We start from the raw sequence: 18,207 nt of genomic DNA, 5'->3' as shown, positions 1-18,207 counted from the left end.
GCATTGGAATTTAGACCCCCTGTGCTGTTTAATAGTAAGAATAATCAGGAAATAACTTCACATTGTAATAATATGTCGTAAATCATGTCAGATTTTATAAAATGGCATTTATAATTGATGACAATTTTCATCATTCTTCAAAATGATGGATTTGATATGCATGTTACATATATCAATTTCATTTATCTTGTTTTTAATAATTTCCAACATTCTACTAAGTGCATAACAAAGATTTTAACAATTCCCAAATCATTGTATTTTTTTTTTACCACAGACTGCCAGCAATATGTATTTATTCCAATTTGTTTGTGGTAAAATGACCTCTGAGCAAAACAAATCCATACAAGCAACTTTTATGATGGAGGCCCAACAAACCAATGAAACACACTATTGCAATTATAAATTTCCAATTTCCAATGAATTTTAACGATGCATGTCAAACAAAAAGTTACCATAACCCTTAATACCAAATACCCACCATTATGACAATAATTACCTTATCAATATCAGTTTCCAGCTAAGCATGTAAGTTATAGTGAAAAGATAGGTTTGCTATTTCTGAGTTCTTGTCACTAATTCTACTACTCTTCCACCCTAAGATATTTTACTCCAATTGTAACAAATTTTAATGTGCATGTTTGCAGCAAAAGTATGCACTGTGATGAATGTGAAATTTATGGATTCATTATATGAAGCTTCATTTGGATTTGGAACTACTAATAGGGTTGCTTTTGAGGAGGGCTGATGCATCATGAATTACATACCTTTGTTGCCTTCGAGTTGCAAATATCCTCATTTTTCAAAGTAAAATTTCAGATTTTAGCTTTGATTGTAAACTTTTAGAAACACCATACTTGTTAGCCACCAACAGAGAATCGTTTTAAATGTAAAGAAGTCAGCCTTTTTAAAAAAAAAAATCTGCTGCTAATTATAATTTTTTTTAACTTGTGATTTTTAACGCAGCTTTTTAATGATTAATATTACCATATATTTTATTAAGGTATCACACAATTTAACTTTTCAGTTATCTAGCTCAACACAACTTCCATACATTTATCTCAAATACAATCCAAACACAATGTATTATGACATGAAGCAGTGAAAAGCAAGCTCTGGTTTAGATAGCACACCACAGACTTGTGTTTTGTGATATAAGCCGGTACCTGATGGTGATCTGTCCCTTGGTGTTTTGTCAAACCTTGTTTTGTGTTATTCTTAAGGAAAGAAAATTCAAATAAGGACTTTATAACAAGAATGTTAGCCCAAGCTTTCTGCGTTTATCCTGATACATTTAAAATTGGCAACAATATACTACAAGTGAATCACATATAACTTTTACATGCTTTGGAAATAACTTAATGGTCAACAAATTTGAAATCATTATATACTTTTAATTTGAACAGTTTTATAATTTTAATCTCCCTTTGCTTTAGAATTTTGAAAGTATCGATGAAAAATACTAATATAAAAAATGAAATATTAAAATCAACATGCTTTCATATTCTAACTTTTGCCGTATATGACATACATCATTACTGGCATGGGAGTAGATTTTGTGTGCCTGAATATATCTTAAATAAATTAGTGAAAACTACTCTCTGGACAATATACATATTTTTTTTATAATTTACAGCATAAAGCAAGTATTTTTTAGCCTATTATACATACATACATACATGTGTATATGTCTGAAGTATATGTTTAAAGATGATATAAAGAATACATAGAAAGATATACATATATAAAGAGATGTGAAATATATAGATATATATTTTATAATAATTTTAATGAAAAATTTCAGATCAAGTGCTTGCTTGTTATGTAAAGCTATAATTATGTAAAGCAGACTGAAAATAGTTTTCTGAAAGTTGTCGATACTAATTATAATTTCCATACATAGAAATGCAATTTTATAATAAGAGATTTGATTGGACAGAATGTGTGCTAGAACAAGACATACACAGGTTGGGATCAGGTGAATCAATTCTACAAGACAACCATACTAAGAACAAATCAAGTGCTTCAATTATCCCAATTAATTTGTGTTTTGAGACATTTACAATTCTACAGGAAGTATACAAGGGGAGACAATCTGGAAATGTCAAACAGACTTGTGATGTTATAAATCAGAAATACCTCTTCGCCATCATGATGATGATTGACATGAGTGTGTCTTGTCAATCCTGGCTGTCGTACAGTTGTCTTAAGATAGAAATATCATTTTTAAAGTAAAGATTTAATCCAGGCTATGACACTGTTCTCTTTTGATAGGACTATTATTATTTTAAGAATTACATAGAATGTTAAGTTCTGTCTCACTAGTAAATATCCTTTTGTATCTACATGCATACTTTTAACTTTCCATTTTTTTTTACAAATATTGACCACATTGATTAGATGAGGCAAGCAAGCTTAACATCTGAATTACTAAATTATTAAGTGATAAAATGCAGATTCTAAATTAGATTCACAGATCTATAAAAAATACCTAATGTTATAATCCAACTGTTCACCTAAGTCGTTTCTAAATCACCCCAAATCACCCAGGATCTCTTTGAGAAACAGAAGATTAGACATGTAGCTCTATAAATTGTAGTTATAAAATAGACATATATTGATTACATTGAGTAATATCTATTCTGATATCTTACCAAGTTTTGCTGTGCTGGTTTATCTATCAATGACACCATTGAAGCAGGACTACTTGTTACAAATTCAAAATCACATGTTATACCCTCCTGTTGGAAAAATATAGAGTATGCAATGAGTTGCAGTATTACCAAAAGATCAAATATTATCAAAAACTTGAAATCCTAGATGCCTATACATGTACTTGCTATCCATTTTGTGGTTGAACAATTTCTATGCCTATATGTCATATATTATATATTGAAAACTTGAATTTATGCTTCAAAGATACACTAAAAAAACATGGAAAATTGTTACCTAACGAACAATAATGAATCCATGGCAAAGATAAAATATGATAATATCCATCCACCAAATTGATGAAATAGAATAGAATTTTGAATATGTCAGTTTCAAAGAATCTTCTGTTTGAATCAGAATGTATATTTGGTACAAACTATAGTTTTTTAAGTGGTTCTCTTTGAAACTACTCGACATCGTCCCCAAGATATCATTTTAGTCAACAGTACCTGACTGTATTTGTCTTGTTGCATAGTAAATGTGATATCATGGAATAACAGTTGTAATCTCTCTTGTGAATAATTGTGACATAAATCTTCAAACGTCGCTCCCGTCTGACGGCCACATGTTGAGGGATTCTGGAAGCCTGGAGTATCTAGGATTGAAATGGATGTTGATGTACGATAATTGGAAGATAATGATCTGGAAAAAATAATTATGTAATTGAAATGAAATCCTGCATCATCAAAATTCATTGACATTTGAAAAAACTTTTCTTACACAATTTCATCAACCACTAAATACTACTTATATTAGTTTCAAGGTTAACCTGGAGTCTTGTTGGTCTTGTATGATTTTTAATTTTAGTTTCTTTTATATATTTGAGAGTTTAGCATGAGTTCCATTATTGCTGAACTAGTACATATTTTTGTTTACTGGCCAGCTGAAGCACGCCTACAGGTGTGGGTTTTTCGGGCTGTATTAAAGACCCATAGGTGGCCATCAGCTGTTTTCTGCTCTTTTGTAGGGTTCCCAATTTCCATTCTCAATTTTATCTTGCTTATATCTCATTACAAGCTCAGCACATGCTCTTCTGTGTATCACTTATATGTTCATAAACACTTTACCATCTCCTTCAAAGTTTGACAACAACAATTGAGAAGCTGAAAAAGTGGCTGCTTTCAAACCATACCAAATAATCTATAAACATTATTAGAGCCTATTTCAAATCGTTCTGACGATTTAGCTTTTTAAAATACAGACAACAGTTTTTGATATATAGGAATATAGACTTTGAAGAAATCTATCTTCAACTTTTCAAGTTGTGAAGGGAGATAATTGTATCAGATACCTAAGAAAATAGACCTGTATCCAATCCTTTTTTATATTTTACCTGTTAATGAGTGAGACAACAGCATTAAAAACATCTGAGTACAGCCCTATAACAAATCCTTCTAAAGCTTCTATTGCATTTGTAAGTCCTTCCTCTTGTTTGTGAGCAGGACTTCCCCTGAAATGTAAAAGAAATCAACTGAATAAGAAATAACATTAAAACTATGCATTCATCTGTTATTTGGTCATAAAACTTAACAAACTACATAACATTAAGTTAAACTGTTTTGATTTTTTCCTTTTTCAGTATATTATGAAATTTGGGCCACAATTAAAGTAAAGCGGGTTGTTTTTCCCAGGTGTAAAATTTCAGGATTTTAATTGATTAAGGTATAAGAAAAATTTTGACGGTTATTACTTTGGCGGATTAAAACTTTTATCAATATCTTTGTATGTGCAGTTTTAAATTGGCAGAATTTATTTTGTCGATTTTGTTCTGTCTGCGAAAATTAGCTAAAATTTGCACTCTGTGAAAATAACACGCTATAGGGTAATTTAAAAGTTTACCTCTGACACATGGAACAAGTGTTTTCATGTGATGTGACTAAAACTTCATGGAAATCTGTCTATTCCAAATACTTTAATTTGAGAAAGTAATAATGTCATGCTATCAGGTTTTTATTTTGGGAACAATGAAATTTGAGTCCAAACTGGAACCTATAGTGTAAACCAACTTATTTTCCCGGATACTTTATTTCGCGTTTATACCCTTTCTAGTCCTCTTCACGACTATTTAGTTTCGCAATTTTCAAATTTATATGATGTAGTTTGAGAAAGAAAGATCCAAGTTTTACATTTTCGCAACGATTTATATTCGTGTTATTTTTCTAATCGCGAAAGTTGCGCAAATAAATCAATCATGAAAATAAGTTGGTTTACAATATATATCTTAAAATGTTAAAATTGGCAATTCTACCATATCTTCTTATTCTATTGTTTTCTAGAGATAACATCTCTTTATTTTTATATCTTAATAGTTTTTGTTTTTTGTTTATACCCTTTCTAGTCCTCTTCACGACTATTTAGTTTCGCAATTTTCAAATTTATATGATGTAGTTTGAGAAAGAAAGATCCAAGTTTTACATTTTCGCAACGATTTATATTCGTGTTATTTTTCTAATCGCGAAAGTTGCGCAAGAGAGGAGGGTTTGGGTAAAATGTCTGCTACATTGGAAGTGATCAGCCTCTTCTTCCAACTTCGTTGTCAATGAGTAGCAGCTGACAGATGAATGAGGGGGGGGGGGGCAGGATCTTTTTAGGGACGTCAGGATCAGATTTTTTAAGCTCAGGATTTCCTGATTTACCCTTTCGGGATCTGGGATTTCTTTTTTCTTATTTCGGAACCTCTGGATTTCATGTTTTCAAGCCCAGGATTTCGGGATCAGGACCCCTCCTACCTTCCCTCATGAATGAATGCTGATACTTTTATAATAAAGCTTGCAGTCTGACAAGAAAAAGAATGATTTTTTTGTTTGTTTACTTAATACACAGTTTGAACAAAACTTGTATTTCCAGGAATATCAGCACTAACCTAGTTGAGGCCCCTCGTGTCAATGTAGATGATCCAGAAGAAGAGAATATTTGCCGTAGTAATTCTTCTGCTGATAAACCAAGCAACGAAGCTGCCTTTTGTGCAGAACCAGGCTTAGCAAACTGTGGCTTGTTGTTTTGCCCTGATAAATAGAGCAATAAAAGAGGTTTATTCTCAGCATTGTTACAAAATCACTTTACCATGATTTGTTAAAATCATTTAGTTCCATCAAATACATTATATAGAATTTAATACATGTAATTATAAACTTAGCTTTTAAAACTTTAATTAACATACTGAAAACATTGCAACTGCCGGAGCTTTTCTTTTCATTTTAAGTTTTATTATAAATATTTGCTTCAATTTTATATTATTATTGTCAGAATCATCTTCTCTTCGTTGAGAAAAATATTCATCCACTTTATCATATTCTGAGAGAAAGTGAGTCCTTCTGCAAGTTTAACGAATAACCAAAATGCACATCGTTAAGAATTTGTGAGTGAAAGACATAATATCCTTATTCAACCTGGTACAAAACTGTCGGGAAATGACATTGGCTTTTTAAAAATCATTTGTCATACCTTTGATGGCTCCAGCCACACCAAGGTGATATATAGCTGCTAGTACATGACATATAGATTTCTTTTCATCCTCAGTCATGCCTACTTGGTCCATGGAAGTACAGATTTTGCCCCACTGCATCATAGCTTTCTGTTTATCTTCTGTCTGTAAATATATATTTTGATATTGTTAAAATACATGACTCACTGTCAGTATATATTTTTTGATATTTATTCCCTTACACATGCAACCTATAAGAAATTTCTGCAGCTTTCTTCAAAGATTTTTTTAACACATTTTCTGTAAATCAAGTTGCATTTCCCCCTTTGATCCATACATTTATACTCTCTAGAAAGTCTGCAGTTTTTAATATCATGAATATGTTTGATATTTTCATAGAACTATCTGGTTGTTATTTAACTCATTGGTATGCATGTGTGTGTTTAAAAGATAAATTATACAGACAATATGGTAGAGAAAAATATCATCAAACCATTCTTTTTTTTATTAAAAAGTAAACTTTGTCAATCTTGCAAATTTCATTTATTGAAAATTATTGTTGACAAACACAGTGAAGCCCTAGCACTTGCCTACCACACCCACACTACTGCTTTTAATTTTCTAACACTCAAAACTGAATACTGAAACAAACCATTCATAATCAAAATAAAATAATGCTTTCAATATAAAAGAATCAACATCATAAGAATACATAAATTTTGTTTTAATTTATAATGCAATTACAATTTTTTATTGTGACAATTGTCATTTTCTGTTTTTTAAAATTAAGAAAAGTTGATCACATTAAAAGATAAACATAAAAAATGTTTTGCAAAACAAATTTAAAGAAAACTGCAATAAAACCAAGAAAAGCAAGAAACTGAAAAGATGTTTAAGCTTTCACCATATGCATACTGTGGATTCATTTGTATTTGTTGGGTACCAATTTTCAAAATTTAAAGGTGAACCTCAAATTTAATTTTAAATATATGCAGACTTAGCAGAATCAATAAATCAAACATCCACAAATACACTATTTCACACCAGGAAAATTGGTACCAACGAAAAAGAAATGAATCCATAGTAAAAAAAAATGAAAAAAAAAATGTATAAAAGCTGTTGGTACTTACAAAGGAAGGAACAAAACCATGCTAAAACAGCAAGCTATGTGGGATTAAAAATAATCCTTTTCCTTTGAAAAGTAATTTTAAAAAGTTTTTGCCTTTCTATTATATTTTTTTTTGAGGGGCAATTCATGCAAGCCATAGATTTGTTGGAATTTTTACCCATTATCTTTAAAACAGAGTGTAAAAAAGAACACAAAAAGTACACTTAACCTCAATTCTTTTATTTAAATTGACTGTATTTGTCCTATTAAAATCCAAATATATGTAGATCATGCAAGCCTTATATTTGAAGTACTTAGTTATAATTGTTAATGTTATCACTCACTAAGGCTCAGGATAAAATCCAAATAAAGTGGCCCAGGCGATGTGAAAATTCTTAACAAATCTATGCTTTACATGAATTATTTCTTAAAGAAACTAATAGATTGTTGTAATGGCAACTTATTTAGCAAAGTCTAATGTTAAGTTTGAAGAAGTTTCATAACACTAAAAACAAACTGAAACAAATCATATATTTCTAAATGCAATTTAAGTTCATAAGGTTAGAAGTTTGATTATTAGATCAGTACATGTCTCAGTATCACATTTTAAAGGGAACCTGCATATAAATATTAAATAAAGTGTGTTCCCTTCAATCTCCTTTGTCAATAGTTTTAGTCGGAATTCATAAAAAAAATGCTTGTACTATAAAATAAACTAATTCATAAATTGATAACAGCCAAAAAATAATAACAGCAGGTTCCCTGTAACTAATATTAGGGATATACATACCCTCTGTAATGGAGTCATAAACATATTTGGTTCATTCAGAGTATTTAACTGTAACTCAGTTCTGGAAATAAAGAAGATTTAACATTTATTCAATATACATTGATGGTCAGGCAATGTAAAATCAAACTAGGTTTAATAACATGTAAACAATTGGGATTTTCCAAAGTTTTCTACCGAATTGTAGGAAGTAGAAATGAAATACATTTTTCATCAATGTATGTGCTGTTTTTATCCTACAATTTAAAACAGTCCTCCACTTTCAGCATTCCATCATGGCAGCCAATTTTTATAGGTGGAGGAAGTCAGACAAAAAATATAAGACATCTAGAAAGATGAACATCTTGTTTTCATTAAAGATAATAATGTAAATAAATACCTTAATGCAGAATCTAGACCAGCCAACATTTGGTAGAAAACATGGAAGCTAGGTTCTCCTTCAGGTCTTCTCACTACTCGGGATTTCTCAAACATGAAAACCTACAATTTAATTTTAATAATCATTACTACTTAAACAAATTTAGATAAAACTTATATTTCATATATCAACTTGAAATAACACCACAGTAATATTTTCTTATTTAATTTTTGAGTTAAACTTTAATACCACTTATAAATTGTATTCATTAGCAATCATTTTTATTTGTATCATATATTTGTTTGTCCTTTTAATGTCGAAATCAGCCAAAAGGAGGCAGTAATAATTCAGCTCCCTTCATCCCATTTATAGTTTAATATGTCCTCATCCTAATTATATACATGTATATATGTTCCAGACCGTATGAGTATTTGGACCGTACGCGTACGGTCTGGACCGTATGCGTACTTTTTCAAAATACTCATACGGTCGGACCGTACGCGTACGGTCTGACTGATATTAGGAAGTTGGTCAAGTTTATTAGATACAAATGCATATAGCAGATCAACATAACTTAACGCTCAAATTAATTTAAAAAAGTTCAATGGTAATTGAAATAAAAACTTTATATTTTAACTATTTCAAAAATTCACGCTAATTAAATCTGTTAATCTCTTGTATTTAGCATGTCGATCAGTAATACATTAATTGAGTTCTGATCACTGAAATCGAAGATATCGTAAGTAAACATAATGTGGAAGGACAATTGTTTTAGAATATTTAGCAACTTTACAAAAAAATGCAAATGCAAAGGAACATGCATGAACTGCAAACATGTAAACGAAAACAATATTACGTTACTTGTGGTAGCAAGTGCCACCTTGGGCGAGAGTACCAAAACAGGATTCAGATATACAATTAAACAAATATTTAATTTCAATTGTTCGTTTGTTCATTTTATCTATCTACTAGTAATTGAAATAATAGCAATTTGTAAAACTAAAGATAAAGATTGTGATAAATGTTTGTTTAAATTTAAACCATATGATCCAATAACATGTATGGTCAGCTCGTACTGGACCATACGCGTATACTCATACGGTCCGACCGTACGCGTATGGTCGGACCGTACGAGTATACGTATACGGTCCGGACCGTACGCGTACGGTCCAAATACTCATATGGTCTGGAACATATATACATTTGCCATTGAATGTAGAGCAAACCAATTTTTTAATAAAATTTTGAAGAGTCATAGAATTTGAAGACTTTACAGATATTGTCGCCATAGCTTTTCTTTTTAGTGGTAAATTATGCATTTAGGAATTTTCAATACTGCCAGCTAAAAGCCCCTACCTGTACTGAAGCTGAGGATATCTGTCCTGAGTGGTCAAAATCTAATGTGGTCAGCTGTGCATACCGACTAGCATTAGTATTCAGTATAGTCCTACTGTTACCAAAGGCCTCCATTAATGTGCTTACTGCTGTTAACTTCTCAACTGAAAAAGACATCAATTGTATAAAAGTTTCTAATATAATGAAATAATTTAATTTTGGATGTAACTCGTCTTCTGATTGGCTGACTTTATTTTGTTATGAGCCCATAGACATAATTTAGTCATGTGACCGTTACGTCATCAACGTTTTTTCATGGTTTTCTACGGTTTAAAATGGAATTTAGAATTAAATTATAAGAAATGACTGTAATATTTTTTCTGTCTATTCGAAATAACATAAAAAATGTGGTGCACACTGTTAAATAACCTGCTACACGCGTTATTCAGTGTGCACCAAATTTTTAATGTTATTTCTTCATAGACAGAAAAAATATTACATTCATTCCTTAAATATACAGTGAAAATGAAAGAATTAGAACTTTAAACTGTTCACAAAGATTAAAATTGGCCTAAGATTTTTTATGTGTTTTTTTATAAATCTAGTTAAAATACTACACTAGTTATATAGAAATAGGAGTGAAATAACTATATTAAAATACAAATGAAGTTAATTTTAACACATCACATAATATTTTACGAAGTTATGACCCCATAATTATGTTTTTTGGTGTTGTATTGCCAGTTTTGTTACAATTTTCTAATAATCTATAACAGATTTTAGCCCAGTTTACTGCACCACAAACCCTGCTCAACACAATTTGTGTACCGAGGGATTTAATCTAAAACCTTTATAGCACTTTTTCGAAACGTTAGTTGTGGAAAAGGTTTTCTTTAAGCTTTAAGGTCCATTAAATGCACAAAATAATTGCATTTTAACATCTCCAAAATGTGCTGACTTAGTAGGCTATAATGTACTCAATGTTTTCTAATAAATAGATTTCTTTTTACTTAGCATTCAGAGCCTTGAAAGATTTCAAATTATAAACATAATTATGGCCTTATGTATAAGTTATGATATAAGTTGAAATTCAAGGCCATATTTTATTAAAAGTTGACCTTGTCATTACAAAAGGTCAAACTTTATGCAAACCAAAAAGGTAAGTGCATACATTTACATTTCATTACATTTTTTGGGTTGTAAAAATAAAACAAGGTTATGATTTATCTAATGATTACTTTATAATTTACATATAACATGCAACTAACTGCACTGCTATCAGCAGAGAGAAAAAAAACATGATTGAAGTCAATTACTACTTCCCTTAATTTAATTATCTGATAATAAAACAAGGTCTTACTAAATCTACTGTTAGACTGATTATTTACAGTTTTCAACGTTTTTTTCTAGATAAAGTAACTAATTTTTTTTGTTTTTTTCATTTATCTAAATCTACTTTCTGTTAGATGGTTAGTATGTATAGAAATATCGACACAATTATTTATCAAATTTTTATGCTCTGGTTTCTATGCTGTGGAAAAGGTGTGGTCTTAATAAATTGATACACCAGTATATTCATTTAAACATCTAATTCTTCAAGGACTTTTTTCTAATTAATATTCATATTGCTTTAACTATAAGTAAAGAATTTTTCAATGTCAAAACATGCCTTTATATAAGTGTAAGCATGGATATATTGTTTTAGAGATTTTTATCAGGTCTATTGAAACCTCTGATAAACATGTGCTATAGTATTTTACATCCCCTTTCAAGGGGATTTTTTGTAGATTTGAAGACTTACTAAGTCCACATGTAAATCTACCATAAATCCCCTTGGTAGGGTTTGTTTTGGTTGGTCATTAGTTTTCTATGTTGTGTTTGGTATATATTGTTGTTTATCTATTGGTCATTTTCACTGGTTTTATGCCATGATTTTGTCAGTTTGTTATCAACTTAAAGAGTTTGAGTATCCTTAAAGTATTTTCAACTCTCTTTTCCAGAACACTGAAATCATTTCAGGCTTCCATTGAAATTCAGCGTAACACCAGAAGTCAGTACTAATATGAAAATAATTTCTAATGTGCTCCTTTAGAAATATTTGGTCCCTCAGGTTGTAGAAATGTTTCATAGAAATAAACAAACCTGTAAATATATTTCCTACACTTCCAGCTGCTGTGATCAAATACTGCATAACATGTCTGGAATTTGACGTCTTCCCACTACCACTTCTACCCATAAAAACTACGGACTGATCAGAGCGTGACTGTAACATTTCTCTGTACGTCATCTGTCCCATCGCGTAGATGTGTGGCGGCATATCTTCCTGCTTACATCCCTTGAAAATCTGCATGACTTTCTCTGAGTAAATTGATATAGGATGCATGGGGTTGATAACAGCCAAGGACGGTCCACAGTATGTATGGACAAGATTGGCTCCATATCTCTGACGTAAAATGTGTAAGGCACTGGATTCATTGAGGAAACGTAGTGCAGCAATGTCCTCTGCTCTATCATACTGAGGAGGGTTAGCCTACAAAAGAAATAATAACTAATACATAAATAAAGCAATACAACACTGTTGCATTTGAAGAAATATAGAAATGTGTTGTTCTGTTAAATTAATTGCCTTGGGTTAAATGATTCCAATCAGTATGGATGTTTCAACTAACAAGTCATTTTAGTATCATCTGATCATGAAATATCATAATGATTATAATGAGTCTTTTTTTTCAAACCTATATGACTGAAATGTGTTCAATGTTTAATATGATGACTAGTATTTTATAAGAATATTAGTGTATATGAATATAATGAGATGTGGGAGAAACTGGCAGTTGATTTTCTCTTAAGAATAATTTCACATTTTGTTATGACTTATTGTATCGTACCGGTTTTGCTCATTGTTGAAGGCCATAACATGTGCTATAGTATTTTACATCCCCTTCTATTGGTTTGTTAGGAAAATTATATAATTGGCAATGAAACTACATTTCCTTATTGTACATGGGTTATCTATCATCTGCAATAACCCATATATTGACGATAAAAAGAAAAGAACAACTATATGCTTCTCTTTATTGAATCCAATCAATTATAAGTTTCTTTTAATAAATCTCCCATTAAATTCAAAACATTAAAGTAAACCAGAAACTGACAAAAACAAAAACTCAATAAAGTTATATTTAAAACATGTTGGCATGTATTTTTGATTGCTCTATCTTATAGAAATCTACAGCCCCTTTTTGTGGTGTTGTCAAACTTCTCAGTTATTTATTAAGAATTTGCATGTGATTTTCTCCTTTAAGTGTCTGATAATACATATACTGTTATGTAAATAAAGTTGGTAAAAGTCCAAAGAAATCATAAGTTTTAAATGAACAGAATAAATTGAGCTTCAGCTAATTTATCAAAATAAATAGTCTACTATTACTAGGTACAAATAGCCATCTAACAATAATTTGTGGTAATGTCACGCCTGACTGATTACAATGAATTATAATACAGTGTATATGAACCATCTAGGTTCTCCTTGAGACATTAATTATCTATCTTATCTATTCTATCTATTGTACAATTCACACCTGAGGGATCACATGTTTATGTTAAACAGGTAAAAATACAGGTACAACAAACATATACCATCTTAAGACAGGTGCTGCAGGATTAGAATACTAAAGTCAAATAAAAGTAACAGAAATGGAAAATGTTAACAAAGTGATGATATGTAACCAATAAATTAGTCGTTTATGGCTCTAAAAACAAGGGTTGTCCCCCTTGATTGACAGGACCCCCTATACGTTAAACCTTAATAACTACTATAAAGTATAAATTTAAAGTCGCTGAGGATCACCGGAATGAGGTCAGATTTATTTTGAGGCCCAATTTTATCATTGGTGAATTTATATTTTTCTTTGTGACTAATATTTGTTTGCTCTTGTATTAAGTATAGCTTATAGAAATCCTTGGTTAAATATGGTTTGATAGTTGAAGTATTCTTGAAATTTAATGTATGTATAGAGAAGAAGAATTTACTGCTATATGGTACAACTAATAATGGGTTTCGTGTCTATAGAGTCTTCTACAATAGCCAGGTGCCTATACATTATAGTATCTATAGTAGATATCATAACACACCTACATAAGTGCTTCAACACCGATAAAGCCTATTACTCAGTCAGTCCTCAAGACAATCAATCGGTCATTGCCGCAAATAAAACAATGTCTTCAGTTAAATATGATACAAAAGAATATTAGTGAATATTTTATGAATTAAAAGACAATGTGGGTTAAAGTTTAACGAGACAGCAATCTAACAATTGAATCAAGGAAAAATTATTTTGAGGTACCATTAGCCTTCAACTTGATGCAAGTAACCACTTTTCAATAGCCAAGAGTTTATTCAACACAAAACATAATATTATACACAACTACTAGATTATCAATAGAAAATATGCATAAATAGAAACAACGATGAACACTGACATGATAACAGACTACACCAACACATTTTTCCGATTACATATTGCTGTTCTTGTTGTTCTTGAATTTGTATTTTTTTTTATTAATTATACAACAAAAGCTGCTTTTCCTGAGCTACTTTTCATTACATGTTCCTTCTTGTACCTTTGGTCATTTCACCGATCAATACGGTACAAGGAGGGTTGAGATTGTAAGAAACTAATTTCAACCAACAACAGCATGTGCCTGTCCAGAATCAAGAACCTTGTCAGTTAATGTTTTTTTTTCATGTGGGAAAAATGGCATTGTCAGCAAATCTTTGAAAGTATTAAATGTATTTGCCACTTTTTAAGACACCTTACAATTTTAAGAGCTTAACACACTGTTAAGGCACATTGCTCTTGCTGAAGTGCCTTTATTAGCACCTGGCTTTTGTTGAGGTCTATACTGTATATTTTTTTTTATTTCAATGGTACTCCTTGAGTTTTTCTTTGCTTATTACATTATATGTGTTCTTGTGAAAGTGCTTTGAATTGCAACCACAAAGTTAAAGTACATTTTTGTAGCCCCCCCCCCCCCCCCCCCCAAAAAAAATAAAATAAAAATAAATAAAGGATCACCATATTACCTTTTCTACATCATCCTCATCCACATCTAATGTATCTCCAGCATGATCTAATTTGATTCTGAGACGGCCCTCTGGTAATACAGACATTCCATTGGCCTTGAGGACACAGGCTGAGGCAAAACCACCTTTGTGGACAAGCCATACCTTCTCTGATTCCATCCATTCTTTTTCTGTCTGGACCTCAGTTTCAGAACGAGCCTAAAATCAAAATAAAAAAAGATTTTAAATAAAGGTGAAGAATAAAATCAGGATAAATTTTAGACAAAAACAAAAGTGCTGTAGGTAATAATATTCTGTAGTCCTTTAGTGCATTAGCCATTACATGAACATGTATTAGTTAATGTAAAGCTCAATCTATCAATTCCAGAAAAATCAACATAATATTGCTTTAAATACAACAGGATACAAATTTCTCACTCTTTTCATTATATCAAAAGCTCATCCTATCAATAATAAAAAGTTATCTATCATGCCTGTCATCTAAAGGTTTTATATTTTTCTTTCCTTGATAAATTCTCAAAAACTAATTTATCATAAACTGCTCATCTGACATCATTATTTGCTACTTCACACTGTTATATCATATCATACATATTTCTGTTACTAATGTGTTTTTTATTTTAATTCTTTTTAAACAAACTTGTGTTTAATCTTTATCATATTCAAGTTACTTTAGCCAGAAACCAATACCTTGCAACAAATAGTCAAGTATCCAAGGGCGGATCCAGCCATTTTGATTGGTTCCCAACCCAGTATAAGGGGGAGAGGGGGTTCCAACTATATGTCCCCATTCAAACGCATTGATCGTCCAAAAAAATGGGTGTGTCACCCCCTCCCCCCTTTTTTTTTTATCTGCCATAAAGAAAAAGCTCCTTTCAATAATTTACTTGACCAAAATGTCTAGGCTGGAATATTCAATTTTAAGAAGCATTTATTTTTAAGCATGACTTTGTGCAAGCTAGATTTGACTTCATATTTCTTTGTGTGACTCATTTGGTATAGGGTAAATTTCCTGAGTAATACTGTTCCATTTCAAAAGTTGTTTGTCAAATTTAGTGCAAAAGAGTAAAAAAATGCATGCAAAATTTGGTGCAAAAGAGTAAAATTGCAATGTTAATGCCTAAAAAAGGACCATCTTTTTCTCATGAAAACTCCTCTCTCAAAATTGAGAGAATCGTTTTCAACTAGAAAATCTACATACTTTTAAACAGTACAAAACAGCAAAATTATGCCAAAGGTAGAGGGAACACACAGAATACATTTTCTTGTACTACCTTATTGTTTATTAAGCCATTATATTTATATGCATTAATCATGCATCGTATATTAAGTCAATTCACTATTTATAAAACAGTGTCAAATATATATATATTATACAAAGAGCACTTGTTAACTTTATGATCTTAATCTTTTAATGGTCCACTTAATCCTGACTTATAATACATTATCCTCATTTGTAATAATAACTGTTTAATATGTTGGCTGGACAATTCCTTGCATTTTTTTAAACAGTCTATTTTAAGAAACAAAGCTTTCATTCAATGAACTAACTTCTCAACATAAAACAACATCATGAGTCAATTCTTAAATCATATGCTTATTAATGGAAGAGAATTGTAAACTGGTGAAATAAAGAAAAAAATTAGATACGCAAAAAAAATAATATACAGATTTCATATTGTCTTAAGTTTCAACTCGGTTCTAGTGTTATATATCTGTATGTTGAATCTGTATTTTCCAGAACTGTATTGTTTTAACCATGATTGTTGTGATTATTACATGCATCAGCCTCTTTTTGTGTTTAAATCCAAAGTAAAAGGATCATAATTGAAAGCTCTTCGTTTTATTTACATTAGACTATTCTTTAGTCTCCCAAACCTAAGTCAGGTATATAACATGGTGGAGGAACCGTGTATCGATCACATAAACGCTTCTTATAACGAAACTGTTTATGTACATGATTATATTAAGGGGGTCTCATTGGGGGGGTCCGATCCCGGATCCCTCTTACTGTTTTGTCAGATTCCTGTATCCCGCTTACACTATGTACATAAGCAATTCTCATTCTTTTGTCATTTCCCGGGTCCCGCTTAAGACCTCATTTCCCGTTTTCCCCGACACAATAATCACGTGTCACGCTTACAAAAAATCGGCAATCCCGCGTCACGCTTAGACCCCAATGAGACCCACTATTAAGGGCTATATAAACAATTTTAAACCTAGAAGTTGACTTTGAATCCATACCAGTAACATGCTAAAAGATTTATCAAAATAAAACAGGTATCCAAAATTTTGTTTCTTTGTCAAAGCAATATTGATTGATAGCACCAAATTACTCTTCCAAAGGATGTATTTAACATTTTATGTCCATGACCTGATGTCAAATTGATATCAAAACTCAGTTTCAGCCATATTAATCTGTCTTATACATGGACTGCAGTTAAGGAAAGCTCACCCATCTGTATTTGGAGGCCTTTATACATATAGACTTTTTGTTAACTCTATGCTTGACTCAATGTATGGCAGAGCTAATTTTGCTCATTGAAAATAAAAGGCTGAAATATGAAAATAAGAAAATGTGGTATGATTGCCAATAAGACAACTCTCCACCATAAGGGAATAGAAGTAAAAGTGAACAACTTTAAGCCTTCAATAAGAAGCAAAACTCATACAGCATAGAATCTTATGAAAGGCTCAAAAATGAAAAATGTAAGACACTAGCTGTATTGAAATGGAAAAGGAGTACTGTGTAGTATTATTGAACAGCTAGGTCTTGTAAATTAAGTATTACTTTTATACGAAAACAACTGGCCTTTTAATTTCTCTACCTTAGGCACAACAGATTATATACTTTATGATATAATATTAATTTACCCTAGTATATTATGTCAGAAATATTTAATTTGTAAACCTATCAATTGTAGATTATTTGGAATGTAAACATACAAGTAAACACTGATCAAGTTCTGTTATTGATAAGGTTTAAAATCTATTATACTTGTAACTTACTAGCAAAAAGATGTAGTAGATTTATACATGTATTCAAAATGGAGGAGGGGGTTAGGAAAGGAATGAAGGTCAGCGGGTTTATTTTGGGGCAAAAGGGAAGCAGTTAAGGTCAAATGTACAAATACAAAGGTTGGAAAATGTCAGTTGTCTTTCCAGATTGTGGACAAACATTTTCAGGGGAAAAAAGGCTGGGGTTGTAAATGAAATTTGACAGAAGTCTAAACCGTAAATACATGTGAATCAAGAAACTTCATAGTTATACACCATTAAAATTATATATAAGGACAAAATTGACCAGTGTTTCCTCCTTATGATCTGTTCAAAATTGAATAGTATCTTATGGCATAATTTTGCCATTCCAATGCTTCTATTCTGTAAGTCTATGAAGAAC

General features: G+C 31.0%; 1 protein-coding gene across 5 annotated transcripts in view; it reads right to left on the bottom strand.

Annotated features, from left to right (window-relative positions):
- LOC143075212 (unconventional myosin-XVIIIa-like) overlaps positions 1-18,207 on the bottom strand; it is an 86,563-nt gene that overhangs the window by 44,732 nt on the left and 23,624 nt on the right. The window contains exons 2-14 of one of the 5 annotated variants that reach the window (XM_076250554.1): positions 14,808-15,005; positions 11,864-12,251; positions 9,743-9,885; positions 8,408-8,508; positions 8,032-8,092; positions 7,264-7,284; positions 6,154-6,298; positions 5,573-5,714; positions 4,043-4,159; positions 3,159-3,351; positions 2,652-2,738; positions 2,137-2,202; positions 1,164-1,214 (exon numbers count right to left, since the gene is read on the bottom strand). In XM_076250554.1, coding sequence (XP_076106669.1) covers positions 1,164-1,214; positions 2,137-2,202; positions 2,652-2,738; positions 3,159-3,351; positions 4,043-4,159; positions 5,573-5,714; positions 6,154-6,298; positions 7,264-7,284; positions 8,032-8,092; positions 8,408-8,508; positions 9,743-9,885; positions 11,864-12,251; positions 14,808-15,005 — 1,713 coding nt within the window. The remainder of the gene's footprint in view (positions 1-1,163; positions 1,215-2,136; positions 2,203-2,651; positions 2,739-3,158; positions 3,352-4,042; positions 4,160-5,572; positions 5,715-6,153; positions 6,299-7,263; positions 7,285-8,031; positions 8,093-8,407; positions 8,509-9,742; positions 9,886-11,863; positions 12,252-14,807; positions 15,006-18,207) is intronic. The other 4 variants (XM_076250555.1, XM_076250556.1, XM_076250557.1 and 1 more) reach the window with 4 other exon arrangements.

Source organism: Mytilus galloprovincialis, chromosome 5 (genome assembly GCF_965363235.1).
Source record: "Mytilus galloprovincialis chromosome 5, xbMytGall1.hap1.1, whole genome shotgun sequence".
Lineage (NCBI taxonomy): Eukaryota > Metazoa > Mollusca > Bivalvia > Mytilida > Mytilidae > Mytilus > Mytilus galloprovincialis.
The sequence above is the reverse complement of the archived record's forward strand: the minus strand, read 5'-3'. Positions and strand labels throughout refer to the sequence as shown.